The sequence below is a fragment of the Sinocyclocheilus grahami genome, unplaced genomic scaffold (genome assembly GCF_001515645.1).
Source record: "Sinocyclocheilus grahami isolate Dianchi unplaced genomic scaffold, SAMN03320097.WGS_v1.1 scaffold17.1, whole genome shotgun sequence".
NCBI lineage: Eukaryota > Metazoa > Chordata > Actinopteri > Cypriniformes > Cyprinidae > Sinocyclocheilus > Sinocyclocheilus grahami.
The window spans coordinates 4393656-4413770 of record NW_015505196.1 but is presented as its reverse complement, the minus strand read 5'-3'; the positions used below and the strand labels follow the sequence as shown (position 1 = coordinate 4413770).

At 35.9% G+C, this 20115-nt stretch overlaps 1 protein-coding gene across 2 annotated transcripts in view; it reads left to right on the top strand.

Moving 5' to 3' along the window:
* Nucleotides 1–250: 250 nt before the first annotated feature.
* Nucleotides 251–20115, top strand: part of LOC107551591 (calcium-binding protein 2-like) — a 25864-nt gene continuing 5999 nt past the window's right edge. The window contains exons 1-6 of one of the 2 annotated variants that reach the window (XM_016233267.1): nt 251–481; nt 1579–1767; nt 16791–16821; nt 17490–17624; nt 17732–17841; nt 17927–18074. In XM_016233267.1, coding sequence (XP_016088753.1) covers nt 419–481; nt 1579–1767; nt 16791–16821; nt 17490–17624; nt 17732–17841; nt 17927–18074 — 676 coding nt within the window. In that variant the 5' untranslated portion in view covers nt 251–418. Of the gene's footprint in view, nt 482–1578; nt 1768–11929; nt 12404–13602; nt 13816–16790; nt 16822–17489; nt 17625–17731; nt 17842–17926; nt 18075–20115 lie in introns of those variants that run through there. The other variant, XM_016233261.1, reaches the window with a different exon arrangement.

Here is a 20115-nt window from a genome sequence, read left to right as displayed (position 1 = left end):
TACATTTGGGGGAATCATTTTTCTTTTGACAAAAAAAAGTCAAAAGAATCGTATAGTTTTCTTTTATCACTGTTCATGAATTCACAACATGTCTCACATGTCTGGAAATGGGAAAATATTTGCTATATTTACTTCTTTACAGCAAAGGGGGAGGAGACAGAGAACCTACATATGAATGAGTGAGAGAGAACGAGAGAAGGAGGGACAGTTTTAGAGAGGAACAGATTGAGAGAGACTGAATGATGAGAATGTGAGCGAGAGAGGGGGGAAGAGAGAGAGAGAAAGGAGGGGTGAGTGATGTGCAGAGATGGAAACACTCAATGTAATTTTCAGCAACAGAATCTAAACAGACAGAGTGAGAGGAAGAAAGTCACAGCCATAGAAAAGCATTAATGCTCATCAGTCATCACAGAGAAAGATGTCAATGGAAGCAGACAGCATGGAAACCATTGAGGTTCCTCAAGACAAGATTGTCAAAAAGGTACGTGACCTTTGAGTCTTAGCCTATGAGATGGAGCACAAATGATTGAAAATGTAGTAAGTTTGCCAGATTGACACTTTGTATGTGTAATGAACAATTATGTTAATGAAAAGGCTTGAAGTAAATCAGAAAGACTGGGGCTGGTTGTCACACTTTTTAGTCACACTTTTTTTCTGGACAGGCACATACCTTCTAATTTTGACAATCAAAAAGTTTTTATACACTATTTAACCATTATTGCAAAGATACAGACACATGGAACCTGCCATTAATCCTACCATTAAGTTTTCAGCAAAATATAAACTGTAAAACAGTTTTAAACACAAGACAATTCAAGAAACACTAAAAATATGACAAACAGAAACTGTAATTAAACATTCAATTATACAATAATAATAAATATTATATATATATATATATATATATATATATACAGTATATACACACTACCATTCAAAAGTTTGGGGTCCTGCGATTTTTTTAAATGTGTTTACAATAAGTCTCTTATGTTTATCAAGGCTGCATTAATTTGATCGAAAATACAGTAAAAACAACAAAAATGTTAAATATTATTACAATTTAGAATAACTGTTTTCTATTTGAATATATTTTAAAATATAATTTATTCCTGTGATGCAAAGCTGAATTTTTAGCATCATTCTTCAGTGTCACAGCCTTGCGAAATTATTCTAATACACTGATTTGATGCTCAACAAACATTTCTTATTAATATCAATTGAAATGTTGTCCTGCAAATTTTTACTTTATTTTTTTTATGGAAATCGAAATGCTTTGTTTTCAGGATTTATTAATAACAATTTAGCAACAAAAACTTACTGACCCCAAACTATAATATTGTATAATATAATTTATAATAATTTAAATGGTAGTCTATAATACAATCAATTATAGGAGGACAGAATTTTAAAAAAAAGATGTACAACTGTTGTACAAGTACTTGTGTGACTGTACTTTCCTCAAAATCTAATCGTTATTGATATATAGCCCATGTGACAACTAGTCCTGGTATCCACATTTCATAATTGGAGCTTTAATTAGATCATAAAATGCTCTTCTGCTCCATACTGTAAATGTAGGGGTCCTTCAGGAAGAAGATAGAGAAGCTGAGGAGATGGAGCACCTCTTCAGGCGGCGGCAGCTTCAAACGGCCACCCAAAACCAAAACCCCCAGTCTGAACTCACCCACTGACCCTGACACAGAGCCCCTCAGAGTAGAGACGGAGCGCAGGAAACTCAGACCCATTGTGGCATCCGTCTTTGGTCAGGTATGGGCTGCTGTGTCACACGAGAAGTTATTTATGGTTTTGTGTTGTGCTGAGGTGAACTGTGAGCTCTTGTATTTTCAGTCATTGGCTTGATTTAAACAAATGTTTTGGTTCGCTGAACTCTGCACCACAATGAGCTAATTTACAGGCAGTGAACTTTAAACAGGGGTTTATGCAAAACTTTCTTCATTAAGTGTTTGATGTTACAATTTACACTTGAACTAAAAACGGTGATCGGGTCTGTCATATACTATTTAAAAAAGAGGCGCTGTGATTGCTAATTAAATAGTGCTTATTATTATGCTGATGGATACTGTGAAAACTCCAAAAGCGGTTTTTGTGTGATTCTGAATGAGGGTCTCTATTTGAGAATGGGTCACATGGGCATGTGGTACCCTGAAGGATTTTTTTTTGCTCAATTAACTCAAAGACCGCTAGTCAGGATTCTGTAGTGTCTGGGTTATTTGCAGTTTATGAGTTGTGCTCTTTAATGTTTCATGTTAAGTAGGCTACATGATGTTAAAAAAATGTTTTACTACAATGTTACTTATTAGTTGGCATGACACTAGTTCTCCTAGTATGGACCCCTACGTTATTCAAAAAAGCCTGTTTCAAATGTTGAATGATCAAATGTTGGTCAAAAGTTATCTGATGCCTGCATTGTGCTTAGACATTTTATGTAATAATTAGGGCTGTCAGTCGATTAAAATTTTTTATCTTATTAATCACAGGGTGCTGCGATTAATTAATTTAATTAATTTAATTAATCGCAAACTAAATTTGTCTGTAAAAAATACCCCCAAGAGATCATTTAAACCTATTATTGTGTTACATGTTTAGGCTACAATAGCCTAACATAAAGTATGGAACATAAAAGAAGATCATTCGAGAAACATCTCAGTATTTTTGCACTGAAAGTCATGCACTGAAAGTCACTAGTGACCAAAACAGCTTAGTTACCAACAGTATTCAAAATACCTTCTTTTATGTTGTGCAAATGAAAGTAAGTCATTCAGGTTTGAAACAACATGAGAGTAAATTATGACAGATTTTTTTTTTTGATGAACTATCCCTTTAATGTTGTTTAGATAAATGAAATGATACTCTAAAGAAGAAACTAAAACTACCAGCAGATGGCGGTAAATGTCTTTATGAGTCAATTCGTTAATTTGGCTGATTCATTCAGGAATTCAGTAAATGGTTCTCTATCGGTGCATTCAAAACGGGATATATCGCCCTCCGAAGGGCACTTCGGAGTGAAAACAATCATGGCCACCATATTGAAGGGTCGTTCCAAACCGAAGTGCTCAAAACTGGCCACTTCAAAGGGTCCTTCGGAATGAAGGATTTCGAAGGGTACAACTGATGGACACTTTGGGCTCCCATGATCCTTTGTGCAGATTCTTTGCATCATGCATGATGACGTCTGCCTTGTCCAAATACCCACACTCGCGGTCTTTGCACTTGACCACTTGACTACGTATTTCCTGTATTTGGCCCAAGTGTTCAAGTGAGGATGAAGACCACAAGTGTGTGTAGAACTTTTCATTACCTGATGGGACACACTTATAATGTTGTAAAAATGCAAGCGCTTACATAGCTTTATTTTATTTTTAATTTTAAATACTTTACATTTTAAAATCAACGTCTAAATGTCTGTTCAGTAGTCCCTATAACATGATATAATTTTAATTTGTGGTGCTTCTAATTAAGTGATAAAAAGCAGTTGCAAATGTTGTACAAAATAAATATCACCACTACTCATCTTTGCACCAATAAAACGTAAAAACACTGTTTTTCTACCAAATTATATGTAATATCTAATTATTATATTAATATTCAACTTACATTGGAAAGGTTTCTGTGACCTTTCGCAAGATCTCGGCAAAAAGTCTCACGATTTATTTCCAAAACATGATGCATGATGGGATACACTAAACCTCGAATACTGCTCCGGAGCGGTATTCAAGATAGTGTGGATTTAGTGCGTGGTATAAGTGGCCATATTAAAAATATCTGTATGACATTATATTCTGCAGTTCTTCCCTGTTGTACCGAATATCTATACTTTTCAAATTATCATATCGAAGTTAGAAATTCAAATATTGTGACAAAATTAATTTTGTAGGGTGCCACAAGTTTCTTAAAATTTCCAAAGGGTGCCGCGACTAAAAAAAGGTTGGGAAACACTGCCCTACACCCTTCAACCCTTCAAAGCTCTCACTCCGGGAAGGGATTAGGGCATAGGGATGAGTCCTTCCGAATGGAACACAGGGTTTAAATGGGCTACTGAATCATTGGTTCACACGATTAGTTTAAACCGCAGATTCATTCAGAAACTAAACATGGCTGTGTTGCTCGGAGACGCACAACGTTCTGCTGTGATTTTATAGGTAATATTTGCGTTGGTAAAATTGATCAAAACGCACAATATTGTGTTTAAATTTTGAACAATATTAACTTATTATTTACTCAACTGTTGTATAAAATCACATTTGCATTCGTGTTCTTCGTGACAAAAACAGCACTCGTGTGATATCGCTCTCGCTGCTCGTGTAATATCGCTTATCATATGATATAAATATGAGACAAAAACTCATACAACAGGGGCATTTTTTTGCCCCAATATCTTGAATTTTAGAGCATAACTGCATTTATGGAGTTGTTGCCCTGCATCATATTTGTCAACAGTCAACTGTATGACATGTAAGATGACGTACAGGTCTGGGGGGCGGGGTCAGTGCGTTAAATGCATTAAAATATTTTAATCACGTTATTTTTCATAACTAATTAATTAAGTTAACGTGTTAAACTGACAGCCCTACTAATAATAATACACATTGGGAGCTAAAATATTTTAAATGGTCAGGAAATATTAAACTGTCACTGAAAAAAAAAGGTGTACAATTTTCACTTTTAAACATGAAATTGTGAAGCAGACAGACTGAATTAGTATGTTTTTGTAAAACAAGACCAAAAGTTATTACATTACTTTAAAAATCTTTTTTTTTTTAATGAACATGCCACCATTGTTCATTGCTGAAAAATCTGTATAGAAACATAGAATTGTTCCCTTCATATACACTTTCCTCACGCTTACGCTTTCCAGTCTGTAGTTTATCCATTCTTAAACCCTTTCATACAGCAGTAATCATAATAATAATTTTCTGACAAACTCTCTGCTTTCAGAGGATTATGGCTCTGTACTGGAGTAAAAGGTGAAAGAGTATTATGTATTATCTATTATTCACCACACCTCATTCTTTAAAGCTTGCCTTCCCAAACGCATTGGATATGAAACTAGCACAGCTTTCCATTAAATCTCTTTATTTCACTTTTCACTAATTCACTAAACTTAATGTGAAGACCAAATCTATCAACCTTCAAATTCTTTGAACAGGACCGACTTAATAACATTAATAATACTTATTTCAAAACTTAAAAAAACAATACAAAACAATTATTTTTTTGCCTTTTAAAAACTTTTAAGGTCTCTCAGACCCCAAAAATAACATAAAAGTTAATGAATGATTGTAATTTAAAAGAAGGTAATAACAATACACTAAATGTTATCCTTTGCAATGTGTCAGAATCTAATAACAATATACTGTATAGTTTCATGCTGAACATGCCAAGAAAAACATAAGTCTGAGAAAGGGTAACTCATCTACAATGTAGAGATTAAATCTTAGATATCATATCACTCAATCAAAGAAAAACAAAAACTCTGAGAGGGAAGAAAGGAGGAGGAGTGAAAGGCATGGGAGAAGAGAGTGAGGGATAAAAGAAAAAAGAATAAGAGAGATTGATTGAGAAGGGGAGGATTATATGGGTGAGATTAACGACTCAAGAGATCAGATCTAAAAACTGATTCACTCACAAGAACACTCTTGTGAACACTCCAGCTTTGGCCATCATAATAATAACATATCACTAGATGTGGGGACAGCCGTACATCCAGCATACCACAAACTAAACACTTAACCCAACGCTTGTTATTTTTGCTACAGAATTTTTAAAACATCTAATTTATGTATGCAACAGTCCATTATCCCAAATGTTGAAATCACAATGTTGGTGTCTTTTTGCTCCATAGTGTTGATTTTAGTACAAGAAATTGTATGTCTTGTTTATTGATTTATATGAAAAAATATTGACTTCTTTTACACAAATTACAACCGTCTCTCACTTGTGCAGTCATTTCCACCACTCCAAACAATTTTGCCCGTAATAGTTTGCATAAAAAATATATGTGGACATCCATGTAGAAGTAGAGCCATTTTTAGTTGGACAGTTCTTAAAAATAAAAATCTAAACAACCTAAAGTAAAGAATCTAAATAACTTTTTTTTCCAGTATAAAGAACTTTTTGTGCATTGAAAAGTATCTATGGATGTTTAAGATTCTTCATGGAATCATTGATGTCTATGAAGAACCTTATCCTATATCATATGTATAACTGTAAAATAATGCATGTATATTTGCTTCAATTCAGAAGAAGAAAATATCTTAATCAGATCAATATGAACTGCCCCATCTATTTTTATTTTCCACCAATTCCCTAAATTTTGGTTTCCTGGTCACATGGAAATGCTGCCAAACAAGGAAAACATCACTTATTGTGTCATTTTTAATCAAGCTGTAGTTTTGTCAAATTAAAAAGTGTGAAAAATGAAAATATTTGTGTGACTGTAGGATACATCACGTGCTGACAGCCACACAAACATTCTGCTTTCGGTTGACATCTTTTTTCATCTCTGCTTCCGTGTCTCTCTGTTGCTTGTCTCTTCTCTTGTGTTTTGGCCTTAATCCATCGACAGCCCACCAATATACAGCAGACAACCCAAATCACCTCTATAGCCCACACACATATACACATAAACAAGTACAGAAGCTGTTTGAATCAACAGAAACGAGACGCTCTACATTTCACCGTCTGTAGGTCAGTTGTCTGGCTGTCTTACAATAGAATAATTTAATCCACCAATCAGAGACCAGGTCTCCACTGGTAACCCAATTAGGAGCCGCTCTGTGCAGTGTCGCCGAATGGTTCTTTATTACATAAAAAACAATTACGAGTGAGAATTCTTTGGAACACAAAAGTAGATATTCAGAAGAATGTCTCAGGGGGGGTTTTCTGACACAATAAAAGTCATTGGGGTCCAGTGTTGTTTTGGACCCCGTTTACAGAATAAAGACAGATTTTCATTTTTGGGTGAACTATCACTTCAAAATGTGCCGTTTTAATGTAAGGTTGTGTTCCAATGGGAAGACACTAATCTGCCTGTGCATATGAGTAAATAGGATATACAAAAAGTGGGTTAGCTTGTTAAATGCACAATCATGGATGTCTAAGAGTGAGAAATGTGTGCTAAGCAGATAAACCCGTGCTGATTTATTAATGTGAATGTAGATGTGGATTAGTCCACTGATGATCGAAGTCTAAGGTTTAGAGTAAGACACGCTCTTTGATGCACCAGTGCTTTAACAGAAAGCGACTGACTCTTTGACTTCAGTGTGGATTACATGCATCCATGCATGCAGATATGCACATAAATGCATATATGTTTGCAGTTGTTGTTTCCAGAGAGATGGAGGGAATGAGAACGGCAGATTGACTGATACTTATAAAGTCAATAGGCATGCTAAAAAATGCTGCCGTTGTTATTGGATGCAAATGTTAGTCAGATCATAATTCACAAGCATTTGGTCTTCTCTGCACTAGTAAGGAGAGAACATTTACTGAACTTTTTCCTCAGAGACTGGGGTCTGTGTGTGCTGTCTGTCTGGGCCGTTGTCAAGGTTGCACAACTGGAAGCATTGGGAATACCTGCTCTATGATCTGGCGTAATTATAGAATGCTGAAGTCAAAACCTGGGAGGCTAACGCTGCAGGAGTTCCCTACTAGGTTACACTTTATTTTAAGGTGTCCTTGTTACAGTGCAATTATACATTTAAGTACTGAGTTATATTAGTTAACTACCTATGGCTAGGGTTAGGATTAGGGTTTGGCTTAGGGTTACTTGCATGTAATTATGCGTAATTTATTGTTATTATAATAGAACACCTTAAAATAAAGTGTTACCCGTGCTTTTAAATGACTGATTGTACGCAAAAAGTAAAAACATTATAGAGCACATTTAAGAAAACTCAAACTCACATGCATCATGTATAATCATGATTTTTGCTTAAATTAATTTGTCTTTAAACTTTGATGCAGGAAGGAATAGTTTTTCAATTATCTTGAAAAATCCATATTTTAAAAAAATAATAAAATGTTTGAATCTTAATTGTAAAATTGTATAAATATACTAGCTGAAATGTTCTTCTTTTTAGCTGAGGTTTGGGTGTGTGTGATTTTGGTTATAATCCTCACCCACAGAATTCAGAAGGAACCTCATAGGATTTACCTATCATTTACAAGATTACATCCCTTCCATTCAATGTTTGTTTGCTAGTCAAAGGTTTGGACATACCCTCTCTTTATTATTACTATTTTCTACATTTTATATAAGCTATTAAAGTTATAACTAAAAATGGAAGTATAAGAACTAGTGTGTATTTTATATTACTCAAAGTAGCCTCCTTCCTAGATTAATCAAATCAAATATTGCAGTAGGTTTTATTACCATATGTTCATATGGTAATAAAACACATACACAGATAAACTCTTCTTGATATCTTAGTCAACTCTGGCACAGACAAACAGAAGCAGAGTGAAAAAAGTATGCCAAACAAAGGCTAAATGTTTGAAACCAATGGGCACTTTTGGCCCTGTGCACTAAAGGAAAATAAACTCTTTTCACATGTTTGTTTAATTTGTCAAATAACAGTGTACATCAGGGTTCCTCAAATCTTGCCCTGGACGGCCAATGTGCTGCAGAGTTTAGTTCCAACCCTGATCAAACTCACCTACCTATGATTTTCTAATGAACCTGAAGACATTGAATAGCATGCCCAGGTGTGTTTGATTAGGCTTTGAACTAAACTCTGCAGGAAAGTGGATCTTGCAGGCCAGATTTGAGGATCCCTGGTGTACATACATGCATTACAGGGTCAATATTGGGGTCAACATAATCAGCGTTGTTTACGTTCAGTAGACAGCACGCGCATGCTGAACGCAAGCAATGCTGATTACGTTCTGGGGTACTCTCCAAAATGGCGGAAAATGGTCATTTGGGGAGAAGAATTGTTGAATAAATTATGTTATTATTGTTTTCTTTATGCACAAAAAGTATTCTCGTAGCTTTGTAAAATTACGGTTAAACCACTGATGTCACATGGACTATTTTACCGATGTCCTTGCTACATTTCTGGGCCTTGAACGTGTCAGTTGTGTTGCTGTCTATGGGAGGGTCAGAAAGCTCTCAGATTCCACCAAAAATATCTTAATTTGTGTTCCAAAGATGAACGAAGGTCTTATGGGTTTGGAACGACATGAGGGTGAGTAATTAATGACAGAATTTTCATTGTTGGGTGAACTATCCCTTTAAAGCTGTAGGTTTTCATAAATATCAACCCTGCCCTGGGACATAAAAGTGTCAAATGTTTAATTTTTCCAGTCACCACTTTCCAGTTAAATACAGGTCAAGCTAAACATAGTGGGCTTTACAAATGAATGGAGAACCCCATTTCATAACTCACCTATAGATGAACTTTATCTTCCACTGCTTCATTATGGCAAATTTATATATGACCACGTCGTTGCACCTGTTTTGACTCGAGATCCATTTCTATTTCACTTGAAAGCCTTTCTTCACTTGGCGTTCAACACAAGTATGCTTTATAACGCAGTTAAGTACACTAGAAGCTAATTTTCTTGACATATTACCTCTGATAATGATTGTTAGAAATTAAGCTAATTCAATTTCTTCTCGTTTTTGACAGCATCTTTGGAAGAACAATGCGTTGTGTCATTTGAATGTTTGAATATTTGTTGTGATTGGTTAGTTTATACTGAGAGCATAAACTATCATCATCCCTCTCCACATTGTCCCTCATTCTCCGGTCCAACCAGTGGCGGGCCGTGCACTTTACACCTAGGCCTTCAGTGGCGTCCTACATGAATTAATCCATCTCTTCATACCATCATAATGATGCCACGGCTATAGAAACCATACATATTACACAGTAATGCAGTATAACAGGGCACTACATAACAGACGTTATCGTTAGCCAGCTAGATGGCCCTGGTGTTGCCAACTCGAAATCTGATTGGTTAAAGCAACGGTTACATTGCCATAAACAATTATTTAAGCTGATTTAAGACAAACTGATTTAAGCTAACATTGATTTTAACGCCTGCACTGTTAATTCTGAAGGCCTTAAGGCAGATTTATTTGACCCTGGCAACACGATTGCTGAAATATGATTGGATAAAAGCTCTAATATAAACATACACTGCTGGAAGCAATGCAACCAAGAGAAAAGCTATGAAATGAAGAGAATAGACTATTGGAAATAATTTAATACACATTCATGGAAAAATATATTAAAACTAAATCTGTGATTCTGATACTGTTTAGGTCAGCAGAGAAGGCTTTGCTGGCCCTGACAACCCACCACTGGGTCCAACTCATCCATTTAAAATGCTAATAAAATAGTTTTAGTTTTAGTTTTGCACATGCACAACATTTGTAATATGTAATATGTAAACAAAACTAATTTTAAGCATTTACGCCTAAGCCTTTAGATAGAACAAAAGGGCTTTAAGATAATGCATAAATATATATATTTTTAAAGTCCAAACTTTTGTGTGGTAATGTTTTAATTTAATTTAATTTAATTTAAAATGTATTTATTTATTTTTTCTTTCATCTTAGAATCATCTTATGAAAAATATGAAATTCTGCTTTTTCATCCCAGGTCTATCACTTTGTAAACATTACATAATATCAAAAATGCTTGTTTGGTTCCCTCTAGTGGTTATATAGCCATAATACAGCTGCTGATGGTAGATAGAAAGGAATCTGGAAAAAGCAAAATATATAGCTCTAGCTAGAAGATCCCTCTTTTATTTAAAATACATAAAGAAAAAAATAATTATTCATATTTAAATCATTCATACTGAATTTACGCTGCCCTCTTGTGCTAGGGAGATTTAGTAAAGTCTACGTTAAAACATTAAAATGCCATATTTTGTTGTATTACGAAACAGCCCTACATCTCTATCTGTGTATGCCTACTTTGTCTCCACCTAAAGAGCTTTTAAGCACAATGATCTTTTAACTGATCTTAAAATATCTTAGTTGTGTATAAAAGAGAATGTGAGAGAAAGCCTAGCATGGAATAAAGAGATTACGTTGTAATATTGCATGAATGTGGGTTTGAATACAGTAATACCTTGATCTGGACCGAAAACTCATCTTACTTGTAAACATGTTTTGCGCTCACCTACATGTTTAAACCCATCAAATCTTATAGACAAACATAATTTAATTTCCACCAGTGTTATTGATGTTAATCATAACACTGTAAAGTAATTCTGTAAGCCACTGTAAAATGTTTTTTCTCCCTCTAATACCAAGAATTAGATCTTTGCCCAGAATATTATATTTTGGGAGTTATGAGTAGATTAGAGCAAAACAAACAACCATGTTGGTGGGTCCGGGGATAGCTGTCATTCAGATATTTATTTGTTTGTTTGTTTGTTTATAACAGTCTTTCACCTAAAGGAAAATAGATCATATAGTAATATAGTAAATATAGTAATATTTTATAATATAGTACAATATAGTAACATATACTGTATAGTAACATGCATTGCTATGTATAGTACTGTATAACTTAACATATAGTAACTAACTAATAAGCTATATAACAATATTTACCTGTTTATACATTTTTTTCCTGTTTTCTACATTGACATTTATTATAAGTGCTGATTTGGATCCATCTATCCTCTCAGCTGACCCTTTTGACCTCTGACCCCTGACATTGCAGCTCATCACCCTTCTAAAAACCATCTGATGGCTGTTTACCTGCGCTCTACAATCTTTCTACAATTCTACATTCCCTTATCAGTACTGCCAGCTGCGTTGCACTCACCATGTAATCTGGAATGTTGTGGATTATGCAGACCTTTGTCACCCCTTTGCTCTCTCTCTCTCTCTGTCCATTTCTCTCCTCATCCCTCCATCCCATCCTATTTTGTACTGTGCCAGTCACTTGCAGTAGAACAAGTGCGATTAGAGTCTGTCACAAGGCAAAATAAGGATGTGAGAGAACATGGAAAAAGAAAGAAGGGGGAAGAAAAAAACGTGCAGAGAGGGAAAACAGACAACAGATGCAAGGTCCGAGAGCATCAGGATTAGAGTGCTCAGAAAACCCTGGAAATGCCGTTTCTGGCTGAAGGGATAGGTCTCACTGCTTCCCAAAGCATGCCGTGACTGTTTTTGGTGGTATTAGCATCACTACCCATCACCTCTTGTTTAAACAGCTCCGCCCCCTCTTGGGATATTCTGATGACAGGGATCGTGTGTCACAAAGTTTACGTAATATTCTGAGGACAGGAACCAAGAGTGAGTGATAAAGAGGGAGGGGAGGGACAGAGATGACAAGAAAGAGTTGGAGCAGTGACAATTAGAGAAATACAAATGATGGGAGCGAAGCCATCTAAAAGAAGCAGCATGAAGAAGGTAAGAACTATATTAGTTTTTTAAAAAGACTATTTTAGAAGTTGTAGATTAGTGAGACTGATTCAGAAAATTACTTGAAACTATTCATACTTACTTGGCCTTTTGCAGAAAGTATTATGGTGCGATAAATTAATCTGTTGAAATGAAGTGTGTGAATTAAGTTGCAATATTTGTAATGTACAAACTTAAATGAACATTTCACCACTTCAGAAGTTTGGGGGGTTTAACAAGAAGTCTCTTATGCTGATGAGGACTGCATTCATTTGATCAAAAATACAGTAAAACTATTATTTGGAAATATTACTATAATTTAAGATAACTTTGTTTTGCTTCAGCTTATTTTAAAATAATTACAATGTATTCCTGTGATGGCCAAGCTGAATTTTAACCAGTCATTACCACCGTTTTCACTGTCACATGATCCTTCAGAAATCATTCTGATATGCAGAATATGCTGAATGTTTTTTTATTATTATCTATGCTATAAAGAGTTGTACTGGTTAATATTTTTGTGTAAACAAGCATACTTTTTTCCCCAGGATTCTTTAAAAGTTCAAAAGCACAACATTTATTTAAAATAGAATTTTGGAAAATACTGTAAACATTATAAATGTTTTTTTGTGTGTCAAATTAATGCATTCTTGCTGAAGAAAATTATTAATTACTTGAGACTTAATTATTTATAAATTACAACCCTTACTGACCCCAAACCTTTGAATAGTACTATATATAATGATCAATTATAAATATCTTCACATTCATGTCATTCCAAATATGACTATACATAATATTTATAGAAGAATGTCTAAGCTGCTCTATTACAATAAAACTGAATGGTAACGATGGCTTTTGGGCAGGATTTTTAAGATTTCCAGTAATCAGATTTCACTCTTTACTTCACACAAAGCAATCATATGGCTTCAGAAGATTTGTAATATAGTGCACTTCTGTGATGCTTTTATGGTGCTTTTTTAAAGCTTGTCAGTCCCTGGTCCCCATCCACTTTTAATATATGGAAGAGAGCAGGTCAGACATTCTGCTAAACGTCTCCTTTCGTGTTCCACTGAACTTGTTTTCTTTTCTTTTTTTGAGAACTGATTTGGTTCCCAGGAAATTAAAAAAAATATATTTGTAATTTATAGTATAGACATACAGACTGTGATTTTGTCTGGTGCATAACGAAATGGTTCCTTGCAAAGGGGATCCCGCCCCTGGAAGGCAGTGGACTGCCATTGGCATCTGCCGTTGTTCGAGGCAGCGGTGATGCGGCAGCTGAGGATGAGGATGATGAAGAGTTGGGGCAGCAGTTTGAGGAGCCGATATGTGCTCTGGTTCAGAACTGTACCATGCTACACAACATCGTGGGCCCGGCCTGCATCTTTCTCCGACAAAGCTTCGCTCAGGCTCAACTCGTATGTACACACACACTTACAAACACACCTTTTTTAGACAATGAATGGTGTGGACACAGAACATCGGTGTCAGAATTTCCATCAGGGAATCAGATGATCATTTTCTGTCTTATCCATCTTCAGTCAAATCCTCCCTTGAGCCCCCATTACTTTCATGATGACCCATCATCTCCCATTCCTGTGACTGGAGGATGCTGTGCCGCATTGTTCTTTGTGAGTCAATACCAGGTCATTTTTATGTTGCCAAGTCCTTCATGCAGATTTGTGAGGATGCTTAAATTTAAATGCACTAAAATGTAACAATTCACATTAAAGTGTTCATAAAAGACATGAATGCACAACCTACCATGAATGCATTTCTACAACCTAATTACTCTCATTCTATTAAGTTCCTGTAGATCCTAGAGTACCGATCAATGTGACTGAGACAGTGTAATATCCTTCCGCTGTCAACTGTGGTTTATATATGCCATTAGTATAATGTTCTTTTTTACTCATGGGAGAATCTTGGTAAAAAAACCTCTTATGTCTCTGCAGGACAAAAAAAGACAATCATTGTGCATGTTTTTTTCAAAGAGGTGAAGATTTTTCACCTACCATTGGCAGTATAATCAGATCCTTATGTTAGTCTGGTGAAAACTACAAAGAGAAAAAGTGTACAAGTGTGTAGTTTCATAGTAGCTTAATGTTTCATATCAATGTCTACATCTGTCTGATAATCCCAGAATAATTTTTTGTGTGGATAGAAAAGTAGGGTGTAAGCTGCAGAAATTGCTTCAAAGACAAAACAGATGGAAAATTTCCCTGAAATTGTTTGTGACATATTTATTTATTTATCTAAAGCCTTTTTCACCAAATAATATCACTGTATTTTTATCTGCTTAGTAGTGTAGAACTTATTGAGGCTCCAGGGTGCATGTTGAACAGACTACGTAAAAACTATATATTGTATATTGTATGGGCGAGTAGACCTACACTTGATTGTCACAAAAAAAAAAGATATGTGAACTCCATTTGACTCCATTTGTTGCCTGGCAACCTGGACCCTTGTAATCTGTTCACCATAGTGACCTTATCCTACTGCTGTTTGCATCATGTTTGCCAATTCATGGTAGTAATCAGCCTAAATACTCCCCAGCTGTGTGAATATGTTCTGACTGGCCACTGCCAAAACTCAGGCTCAGTCAATCAGATCAAAATCCAAATCACTCTACCATTTGTTATTATCTTACTTTTGTAATGTATAAATGTTGATTCATTTGAGATTTCATTGCTCTGCTTGTTCTTTTTTACTTGGAGTTATGTTGATAATGTTTTAATAACAGGGTTTCTGCATGAGTTCTGAGTTTCTTCCACGAACATGAATATCTGACAACACGCAATCCCATGTGTGTGCTTTTCTATCCTTAGATAACTTACAGTATAATCCATAATATCATAACACTGTGATTATCAGTCAGTTTTGCTTCAGGACCTCAGTATTATTAAGTAAAATATTAAATCCATAAGTCCTTAATTACTTAATACAGGTTTAGCTGATTTCAGTTTCTGCCTGTAGGTCTGTATATAAGTTCTAAGTTCATTAAAGGAATAGTTCACCTAAAATGAAAATTTGCTGAAAATGTACTCATCCTCAAGCCATCCAAGATGTAGATGAGTTTGTTTCTTCATCTGAACAGATTTGGAGAAATGTATCATTACATAATTTGCTCACCAATGGATCCTCTGCTGTGAATGGGTGCCGTCAGAATGAGAGTCCAAACAGCTGATAAAAACATCACAATAATGCACGTTCACACAATTCACATCCATCAATTAACATCTTGTGAAGTGAAAAGCTGGGTATTTGTAATAAACAAATCCATCAGGTGTTTTAAGTTTGTAAACAGTGTTTGATCTGTGCATATTTCTCCCCTGACGAGACTTTTTAACAGGGGAAAGCAATATTATGGATAAAGGAATTTAGCCAGAAGCAAAAGTTTGAAGTCAAAAACATCTTAATGGATTTTTTGTTTAAATACAAACACACAGCTTTTCGCAAGACATTAATTGATTGATGGAGTTGTGTGGATTACTTGTGGATTATTGTAATATTTTTATCAACTGTTTGGAGCAAATGATGCCAAATTTCTCCAAATGTCTTCAGATGAAGAAGCAAACTCATCTAAATCTTGGATGGCCTGAGTCTAAGTACATTTTTGGCACATTTTCATTTTTGAGTGAACTATTCCTGTACATTTGTTAGTATATTGTGCAGTATGTGTTGTACTGTATAGGTGAAACAGTGATAAACCCCAAAACAGGGTTTATAAATACATTTTGTGGATGATTCTGTGGATTTTTTTTGGGAGAACATGCCCATGGCATATGTACTGGTACCAAGTATGGTCTGTATCAGCTGAATCTTCCCTGGAAAGAAGAAGATACATGCATTAGTGCTATGTGTGATTCAAAGCACATTTTACATGCAGGCACTTCTTTTGTTTTTACTTGTGCTGACCGGTGATCTGAGCCTCATGTGTTTCATTCATCCACCTGCATGTTCATGCAGCGGTGTGCAGATGGTTGATCCCAGCAACACTGACTGACAGGTGTGCGTGAGGCGCGCTGGTACAATGTACTTTGAGTGACAGTTTAATAAGCACAGTCTCAATGCAAAGCAGATTACAGGAAATATTATAATACAGGGTTCCCACACTTTCTAACCAAATTTTCTATGATTTTTCAGCATCATTTATAATGATTGGATGACTAAACCATTAAAAAAATGATGTAATTGAATTATTTTGATTATTTATATTTTGTTATGATTATACTATTTTTAATTATTTATTTGTATTATTTATTTATTATAATTTTCATTATTATGCATGTTTTTTGAGTGTGTTTTGTATGTATGTGCCTGGCTACATATATGTGTGTTTGTCCTAATAGTTTGTCTCTGTATGTCTCTTTGAAATCTGTACTCACTGCAGGACAGAGATCTACGGCCAGAGGAAATTGAAGGTACAGAGATATCCAACATCAATGATATGCTTTATAATATGATTAAGAGCATTAAACTCTCCCACCATCCAAAGTAATATGATTCCTTCCCTGATTGACTTCTCTCCCTCCATCAACGTGGAATATCTTGCCATTACCTCTCTCAATTTTAAACAAATCTACCTTCAGTCTCCTCTAAATCCCTTGATAAGATACATCTAATTTATTAATTCAACCAAATTATTTTTCTTTCTTCTATGGAACACAAAAGGAGAAATTCAAAGAATGTTTCATAGCTCTTATTCACATTTCGCTGTAATCAAAAAATAGCATTAATGGCTGTGATTTAATCTGAATTCAAGTTCTTGGCACAGTACTATTGTATGGCTTCAGAAGACATTTGGACCACTTATATGATACTTTTGTACAGTATTTTTTTTAGCTTAACAGATCCTGCTCGTTTCATAATTTAATTGTTTTCTTTTGTGTTCTACGGAAGAAGAAAAAAGCATTAGCTATTGCTTTGCAACTGCATAAGTGTGAGTAGTTTTGAATGAACTACTCCTCCAACAAATGAAATGAGTGATCACTGTACCTTTATCCTTAAAAATCCTCTTACTGGACAGATTACACATTTAATGTCAACAAACTGAGGAAGATGCTCTCTCTCATTATTTCTCTGCCTTCAGAGTTGAAAGAAGCCTTCCGAGAATTTGACAAAGACAAGGACGGCTTCATTAGCTGTAAGGATCTGGGCGAGTGCATGAGGACGATGGGCTACATGCCGACAGAAATGGAGCTGATTGAACTCAGTCAGCAGATCTGTGAGTGGCAACCTTGTTATTATTGCACTTCCTTATCTCAGTTGGCAGCATATATATTTGGGCTGTATCCATGATACTTTTCACATGATTGTATGTTTGTTCACTAGGTGGTGGTAGAGTGGATTTTGAGGACTTTGTAGACCTGATGGGCCCAAAGATGCTGGCTGAGACAGCAGACATGATCGGAGTAAAAGAACTGAGAGATGCTTTTAGAGAGGTTGGTGTTGCATGCTACTGACAAGTGTACAGTATTCCCACGTTTTCTGAAGTCACGCCCCTTTTAATTGATCTTTTTGTCTCAGTTTGACTCCGATGGTGATGGTCAGATCAGTCTGGCTGAACTGAGGGAAGCCATGAAGAAGCTGATGGGAGAGCAGCTCAACCACAGAGAGATTGATGAGATCCTCAGGGATGTTGACCTCAATGGAGATGGGCAGGTTGACTTTGAAGGTTAGAAATATAATTGTGCTCCACAGGTTCTTTAATTTTGATTCTTGCATGTGCATTTGGGAAAACCAATTTGTCCAAATGAAGTTTTTAGCAATGCATATTACTAATAAAAAATTAAGCTTTAATATATTTACAGTAGGACACTTACCAAATATTTTCATGGAACATGATCTTTACTTAATATCCTAATGATTTTTGGCATAAAAGAAAAATCAATCATTTTGACCCATACAATGTATTTTTGGCTATTGCTACAAATATACCCCAGCGACTTAAGACTGGTTTTGTGGTCCAGAGTCACATATACAAGCGCCGGTCAATTTATTAGGTACACCTGTTCAACTGCTTGTTAACACAAATTTCTAATCAGCCAATCACATAGCAGCAACTAAGTGCATTTAGGGATGTAGACATGGGCTGTATTTCCCAAAAGCATCGTAAGCTTAAGTTGATCGTAGCTCCATTGGTTTCAATGGGTCTACAATGTACTTAAGCTTATGATGCGTTTAGGAAATGCAGCCATGGTCAAGATGATCTGCTAAAGTTCAAACCAAGCATCAGAATGGGGAAGAAAGGTAAGTGACTTTGATCGTGGCATGGTTGGTGGTGCCACATGGGCTGGTCCGAGTATTTCAGAAACTTCTGATCTACTGGGATTTTCATGCACAACCATCTCTAGGGCTTACAGAGAATGGTCAGGAAAAGACAAAATATCTATTCAGTGGCAGTTCTGCCAGCGACAATGCCTTGTTGATGCCAAAGGTCAGAGGAGAATGGCCAGACTGGTTCGAGCTGATAGAAAAGCAACAGCATCTCATAACCACTCGTTACAACTGAGGTATGCAGAAGAGCATCTCTAATCGCACAACATGTTGAACCTTGAAGCAAATGGGCTACAGCAGCAGAAGACCACACTGTGTGCCACTCCTGTCAGCTAAGAACAGAAAACCGAGGCTACAGTTCGCACGGGCTCACCAAGATCGAACAATAGCAGAATGGAAAAAGGTTGCCTGATCTGATGAGTCTTTATTTCTGCTTAAACATTCAGATGGTAGGGTTAGAATTTGGCATAAACAGCATGGATTCATCTCATCTTGTATGAACGGTTCAGGTTGGTGGTGCTGGTGTAATGGTGTAAGGGATATTTTCTTAGCATACTTTTGCCACAGCCAACCTCAGTATTGTTGCTGACCATGTCCTTCCCTTTATGACTGGATACGTCCAGCAATATAACGTGCCACACTCGTGTTTTTTTTTTAAGAAAAAAAAGGTGCTTCAAAAGGTTCAAGTGATGCCATAGATGAACCATTTTTGGTTCCACAACGAACCATTCAGTCAAAGGCTCTTTAAAGAACTATCTCTTATACCCTTTTGTAATCTGAAGAACCTTCTTTCACAACAAAGAACCTTTTGTGAAATAGAAAGGTTCTCCTATGGCATCGTGAAGCACCTTTATTTTTAAGAGTGCAGGTCACATACAGGTGCATCTCAATAAATTAGAATGTCATGGAAAAGTTCATTTATTTCAGTAATTCATCTCAAATTGTGAAACTTGTGTATTAAATAAATTCAATGCACACAGACTGAAGTGGTTCAAGTCTTTTGGTTCTTTTAATTGTGATGATTTTGGCTCACATTTAACAAAAACCCACCAATTCACTATCTCAACAAATTAGAATACTTCAGAAGACCAATAAAAAAACATTTTTAGTGAATTGTTGGCCTTCTGGAAAGTATGTTCATTTACTGTACATGTGCTCAATACTTGGTAGGGGCTCCTTTTGCTTTAATTATTGCATCAATTCGGCGTGGCATGGAGGTGATCAGTTTATGGCACTGCTGAGGTGGTATGGAAGCCCAGGTTTCTTTGACAGTGGCCTTCAGCTCATTTGCATTTTTTGGTCTCTTGTTTCTCATTTTCCTCTTGACAAAAGAGAATCTATGGGGTTCAGGTCTGGTGAGTTTGCGGGCCAGTCAAGCACACCAACACCATGGTCATTTAACCAACTTTTGGTGCTTTTGGCAGTGTGGGCAGGTGCCA